At 36.1% G+C, this 7,500-nt stretch overlaps 1 protein-coding gene across 1 annotated transcript in view; it reads left to right on the top strand.

Annotated features, from left to right (window-relative positions):
- Positions 1–2,625, top strand: part of gata4 (GATA binding protein 4) — a 9,966-nt gene extending 7,341 nt beyond the window's left edge. Inside the window, exons 4-6 of the mRNA XM_067418295.1 lie at positions 1,198–1,279; positions 1,375–1,484; positions 2,116–2,625. Coding sequence (XP_067274396.1) covers positions 1,198–1,279; positions 1,375–1,484; positions 2,116–2,232 — 309 coding nt within the window. The 3' untranslated portion in view covers positions 2,233–2,625. The remainder of the gene's footprint in view (positions 1–1,197; positions 1,280–1,374; positions 1,485–2,115) is intronic.
- Positions 2,626–7,500: the final 4,875 nt, after the last annotated feature.

Raw genomic sequence — 7,500 nt, 5'->3', positions numbered from 1 at the left:
AAACTACAAACATGGCGGATGTGCGAGTCCGACGGTTAAGTAGAGAAGTTTAGATACAGGTTTGAGTGACCAACTATCAGTATTTAACCTGATGAAGAGATATTTATTCAGTGTTGTCCAAATTATATTTCACCTGCAGCAGTATTGTGAACTTTTGTAATGATACGTTTGGCCATTAACTTTTAAATGCATCATTATATTTAAACTGCAAACACACGAGGAGAATCTCTGCATTAAAGACACACACACGGCAGATCAACGAGCAGCTACATTTCTCTCCGATACGGCAGGAGATTAAACTGAATGTGGAGGATTTTATCTGTGTGATGATTGACAGGGCAGTTTAAACGGTGACGGGATGCTCGTAACTAAACGACAGAGTCCGTTAAAGATGAGGAAGTAGGTCTAGTACGTCCCAAAGCTTGCGTACTCTTCTGCTACACACTCAAATGTACTTTTTCATCACAAAAAGAGTACATACTTTTAGGACGTAGTATAAGTAGGCTAGGTGAATTGGGACGCACGACGCAGCAATAGTCAGCTGACATGTTACCTCACTGCCTTATAAGACCCTCTGCGTCTGCGTACCAATTCGCTCCAATGTTGGGTCAATTATGGACTACCCAGCAATTGGGTTGTTTTAATCCTGTGGTCGGGTTAAATATAATTGCTGGGTTAGTCCATATTTGACTAGTCCATATCTATCTATCTATCTATCTATCTATCTATCTATCTATCTATCTATCTATCTATCTATCTATCTATCTATCTATCTATCTATCTATCTATCTATCTATCTATCTATCTATCTATCTATCTATCTATCCATCCATCCATCCATCCATCCATCCATCCATCCATCCATCCATCTGATAGACTGCACTTACATCAAATACATCAAACTTTAAGCTTTTAAAACTTTTTAAAACTTTGATCAACTCTCTCCCAAGCCAACTTAAATTTTGTCTCGACAAACTTTTTAATCTATTCCCTTTCTGGACATGGACAGTATAGTGTGCATACACTTGCATACGCTCTCGGACTAAATATAAAATATCTTAAACTGTGTGTGAAGATGAACGGAGGTCTTACGGGTGTGGAGCGACATTAGGGAGAGGAGCTAATGACAGACATTTCATTTTTGGGTGAACTAACCCTTTAAGGGAACTTTTATAATGCCCATGCTCTCGTGTGCAGGTTCCTCGTCCTCTCGCCATGAAGAAAGAAGGCATTCAGACCCGCAAACGCAAACCCAAAACCATCGACAAGTCCAAACCCGGTGAGCTCAGACTCTGATCAACAGCAAATCATTCACATCATCTTTAACCTGACGAAAATCATGACGATGACCTTTGGCCTGTGTGTGACTGACAGGAGCCCCTGAAGGTCAGAGGTCGTCCGGTGCTGTAACCTCCAGTCCCACAGAGGAACCCCGAGCCATAAAGACGGAGCCGGACACGCCGTCGCTCTACATGCACACGCCGGTCAGACACACACACACACACACACGTTTGTTTTTGTGACATATGGGGACATTTCATAGGCGTAATGTTTTTTATACTGTACAAACCGTATTTTCTATCCCCTTACACTGCCCCTAAACCTACCCATCACACACACACACACACACACACACACACACACACACACACGCGCGCGCGCAAGCACGCACGCACGCACGCAGACACGCATGCATGCACGCACGCACACACGCATGCACGCACTTAATGTTAAATATATCATTATTATATTTAATGTTAATTAAATATAATAAACATTTAAATTAAATAATTTAATTAAATAATTAATTATTAAAATACAGTATACACTATGTGTGCTCATGTGTTCATTAAATTGTACAGTGTGATTTTAACATTAAATATAAATAAACAGTTTTTAATATTGAGGCAGTGTTTTCTCTTATATAATACATTTCTGATTAGTTTTTAGATGAAAAAATACATTTTTTTTAAAAAGTAATCTAAAAACTGAATGTAGAATTTAATGTCGATGTTATCCATACTAATTTATGAATGCTTTTATTCCAAAGTGACTATGATGAGCGGCTCATCTTAAAAGAGACAGTAACACAATATCTCTCCTCCGTCTGTCCAGGTCTCAGCGTTTCCGACGTACATGGGAACTCAGAGCGCGAGTTCAGCTCTCAAACTTTCTCCGAGTGGATCGCCCGGCTCCAAAAGCGAGGCGTGGAACAGCCTGATTCTGGCATGAGGAGCCGAGACGCTTTCCCATGGGATTTCAGACCGGAAGCACAGAAAGATGGCAGAAAAACGTGCCTGATGTTGAACTTTCAGGAGCCAAAGATCCTTCCAGAAGACCCTTAGAGCATCAGCTGTGTGTTCATTAGCTCGCATCAGGACTGTAGCATACTTTAAAGGGTCAGTTCACCCAAAAATGAAATGTCTGTCATTAACTCCTCTCCCTAATGTCGCTCCACACCCGTAAGACCTCCGTTCATCTTCACACACAGTATAAGATATTTTATATTTAGTCTGAGAGCGTATGCAAGTGTATGCACACTATACTGTCCATGTCCAGAAAGGGAATAAAAACATCATCACAGTAGTCCATATGAGACATCAGTGGGTTAATTAGAGTCTCTTGAAGCATCCAAAATACATTTGGGTCCAAAAATAACAAAAACTACGACTTTATTCAGCATTGTCTTCTCTTCCGCGTTTGTGTTCAATCCTCAAATAAAGATTCAAACGGTTATGAGTCAGCAAATTGATTCATGATTCGGGTCGCGTCTCAAACTGCTGAAATCACGAGTCATTGGCGATCTGAATCATGAATCAATTCGCTGACTCATAACCGTTTGAATCTTTATTTGAGGATTGAACACAAACGCGGAAGAGAAGACAATGCTGAATAAAGTCGTAGTTTTTGTTATTTTTGGACCCAAATGTATTTTGGATGCTTCAAGAGACTCTAATTAACCCACTGATGTCTCATATGGACTACTGTGATGATGTTTTTATTCCCTTTCTGGACATGGAATGACATTAGGGAGAGAAGTTAATGACAGACATTTCATTATTGGGTGAACTAACCCTTTAAGACACTGGTTTCATTATTTCAAACCGTTTGGATTTCGTTCGTCGAGTTTTGCACACGCAAACACGACACTTTTCTCCTGGAAATGTACAAATGTAGTTATTTTTGCAGTTGTGTTTGTTCATAAACGATATTTAAATGAAGCTCAAAGCACTCCCACCTCCATATCTGCAGGGAAATTCATATCAAGAATAATATTAAATATATATCATATTGACCGTTTTTGCGAAAGCATCTGCTGTCAGGATTGACCCGAAACCTTTGTATTCGCAGCCACTTCCTTAAAACAGATTAAAAATAACCCACGCCGCAGATTTGACTTCCTTTTAATATCTGTACAAAATAATGTAATAACTGCACATAATGCAATAAGTATTACATTATTATTGTAATAAAATGGAATAACTTTCTCGAAATGTGATTAAATCTTCAGCTCATAATGTCATATTTATATTATGATAAAATTATTACATAATGAACTCAACAAAAACATGTCATATTTTTATTATTGTAATAGCTTTTAAAACATAAAAATATAATTCCTTTACAGAACATTTTTAAAATCTTAAAATATCTGCAAAACAGATTTAAATATTCACGCTATTATGTAAAGGAATACCAATTTTTTTATTTATTTAAATAATGATAATAATAATAATAATAAATAAAGCTGCAAGGAAGCTAGCAGCAGACCAACTGCAAACATGAGTAAAGACATTAGGAGACAATTTTAATCAAAAAGGTTGAAACCGCATAAATACATTGAGTTGTATAGAGACAATTTCATGTTTTGTTTATTTAAAGAGCCACCGAGTGACACAGTCCCACCGTTTCTTTGTGTGTCCTCAGAATGCCCTCATTCATACATTTTGGTGAAAATATCTCATTTTGTTTAGGAGTTATAGACATTTATATTTATGAGCATATAAAAATAACCCACACCTGACTTTGATTGCATTTTTTTACCACTTACTATAAAAATGTTGACATTTTGCTATTAACATATAGTCAACCTGCTATCATTCCGACTTGCCTTCAGTGGTGTTGTCTCGATCGGACTAACGGTTTCAAAGATATCCACAAAAGTTGTTTAATCACTACATTACAACGTTGCACAAACTCCAAAACCGAGTAGTTTGGTATTGTTGGACTTGGCAAGGATTCAGGAATCTAAGCAGATGACTCCTGTGAAAATAAGTCAACCACGTGCAAAGTTATAACCATGTAAAAAAAAAGTCACCACTAGGTGGCGCTGATCCAAAACTTCTCAGGCTCTTTCAGGACATCATGCCGATGACCCATACCAAGTTTTGTTACGATACGTTCATGCGTTCCAAATACAGCATTTTACAACAAAATTCAAAATGGTCACCACCCAAAATGGCTGACATGTAAAAAAAAATTGGATATCACCCAACTCAGTATACCACCCCAAATCTAACAAAGCCACTTTTATGATTTTTGAGCAAACTGTTTAGAAGTTATAAGCAAAAATATCTATTTTTTGTATCTCCGCACCAGTAGGTGGCGCTGCAACGAAACTCTGCATGTAGCCTCAGGTCATGCTTGTAACATCTGTACCAAGTTTGGTCTAAATACGATAAAGCGTTGCGGAGATACAGCCTATTTAAGTCTGTGCTACGTACAATTTGTTTGCGCTTTATTCGAGAACACTTGATGAATCAACTTGAAATTGAATTTTCATGCAAATCGGATAAACCATCTAGGAAGAGTTTGAAAAAAAGTAGTATTTTTGGCGGGAAAATTGCCACTACAGCAAATGTAATCATAGAGTTCAATCGAATCGACGTGAGCCACAGAATCAGAGGGGGAAGAATTTTCTTTCTATCGCTTACGGTTCAAAAGTTATTAGAATAAACGTAAGTGGAACTTCGGACAGTAGGTGGCGCTAGAGGGATTAAGTTAGCAACTCCAAATTTGCTGTGGTGACAGTTCAGACTGTCCTCTATCTGTGTGCAAAATTTCATGCTATTAATAATAATAATAGCATGAGTATTTAAATCTGTTGCATTTCGCAGATATAAATGCACTGTAAGGGAATACTAATATTTTAACGTTTTTAAAAGCTACTACAATAATGAAAATATGACATGTTTTTGGTGAGTTTATAATGTAATAATTTTCTCATAATGTAAAAAATGTTATTACAATATGAGCTCAAGATTTGATTACATTTTGAGAAAATTGTTACATTACGAATATTTTATTACACTAATAATGTAATACGTATTGCATTATGTGCAGTTATTGCTACAATATCTTTATATCGCAACTTCTTGTATTTATTTCTATGCAGAAAACACGTTACAGTTTTGCTTTCCGACAGGACAGATGATAAACTGCTCAATTTAAACTAGTGCCGATATTGTATTTTAGATTAAACATCGTTAGTATTTCTTTGTAAAGAAATTATTAAATCCATATGTAAGTCTTTTCTTGTATTCTGTATAATGTATATAATAACTGTATGAATGCTAAATAACTCACTCCATGTTTAACTGTTGTTTTGAGAATGAGATTAAATGCTTGTAATTCTACGTTCAGCTGTTTTCTTCCAGCCAGGACAAACGTTTCCAAAAAGAAGCACAAGTAATAAAGTTAAACAATAATTTATCAATCAAAGACTAATAACTTGTATTTGTCTATGACTAATAAACATAAGAGAAAAACAATAGAAATATGAGAAATATATAAAATATCACAAATAATGATGGGTTTCTTGAATCCCATTAACAGTATATAATATTAATAAGCAATATGTGCATGCACATTATGCACAAAGTTGCTGGGGTTATATTATATTAAACCATATCAATTGCATAAAGTTTGATGACAAACGTTGATGTTGTCTTGACAAAGCCACAAGTTTAAAATAACTTTGAACGGCTTAAAGTTTGAAAGGTTTTAATCAGAAAAAATGTTTCTAGCATGTTGCTAGCATAATGTAACACATTGCTTACATGTTTTAGCATTTTGCTAGCATGAATAAGCATATTGCTAACATGATTTTGCACATTGTTAGCCTTGAATTACATTGCTAGCCTTTTAGATCATGTTGTTAACATGCATTAGCATGTTATAGCTAATTTGTTAACATGCATTAGCATGTTTTAGCAAATGTGCCAACTTGAAGTAGCATGTTTTATCACATTGTTAGCATTATTTAAAACTTACTGTTACTAACTAAATAATTTAAACTTGCTAGCATTAAATAGCATGTTGCTACCATGTTTTAGCACATTGCTTGCAGGAATTAGTTGTTTTACCACATTGGTAATGTGATTTAACACTTCGCTAACATTAAGTATCATTTTGCTAGCATTTTTTTAGCATTTTGCTAGCATGATTTTGACCCTTTAATTTGATTAGTTTGAATGAATCCACTCTAAAAAATTATAGGTAAGACAAACCTAATGTTGGGTTAAATATGGAGTAACCCAGCAATTGGGTTGTTTTAACCCAGCGATTGGGTTGTCTTAAGCAAATATTTAACCCAACCACAGGATTATATTTGAATCCACAGAATCCATATTTGACCCAACATTGGGTTAAAACATCCCAGCATTTTTTAAAGGGCATTGTTCAAACAACCCAAATTTTGGGTTTGTCCATTTTTAACCCAACTTGAGTTGTTTTTTAACCCAGCATTTTTAGAGTGCAATAACGCATGAACTACGGTTTAAAAATTCAACAGACAATCATTGAAAAGATGATTTCTTGCATTTCAAAAACTCTAAAAAATTCTGGGTAAAAAACACCCCAATGTTAGGTCAAATATGGACTAACCCAGCAATTGGTTTGTTTTAACTCAGTGATTGGGTTGTCTTAAGCAAATATTTAACCCAACCGGAGGATTAAAACAACCCAATTGCTGGGTTAGTCCATATTTGACCCAATATTGGGTTAAAACAACCCAACATTTTTTAGAGTGTAGCATGTCCTAAGCTAGTTGCTATGGTTTGACAGTGAGTTGGTGCGTTCAGGTCATGTCGTAAAGATCGTATTAATGAGTTAATGGGGCGCTCTGAATTTTCTTTAATCTTTACGAGTTGGGGGTGTGTCAGTGAGAAACAACAAAACAGCAATTTTACTCTGAGGAAAGTGACGAACGCACATGACGTCACAAAATCGACTTCCTACCTCGGAAATCCGAATTTCCCAGGAGGACTATGCCTTCACTTGCTATCGAAATTAGCTTAAATACGAGTTTTCGGGGTAAAAATTGCACATGAACGCCCACTGATGTCGTGTTGGGAAGTTCGGAAATAATTTTGATACCCAAGTTCCCGAGATGGCGTGGCATAACCGTTCAAAATGGCGGATGGGCGACTAATTCCTGCTGTGGCAGGTGTTTTATTAGTTTTTATTCCACAACAATTTCATTGTCTTGTCTTGTCGTTA

Source organism: Pseudorasbora parva, chromosome 15, assembly GCF_024679245.1.
Source record: "Pseudorasbora parva isolate DD20220531a chromosome 15, ASM2467924v1, whole genome shotgun sequence".
In the NCBI taxonomy this organism is placed as follows: Eukaryota; Metazoa; Chordata; class Actinopteri; order Cypriniformes; family Gobionidae; genus Pseudorasbora; species Pseudorasbora parva.
The sequence above is the reverse complement of the archived record's forward strand: the minus strand, read 5'-3'. Positions and strand labels throughout refer to the sequence as shown.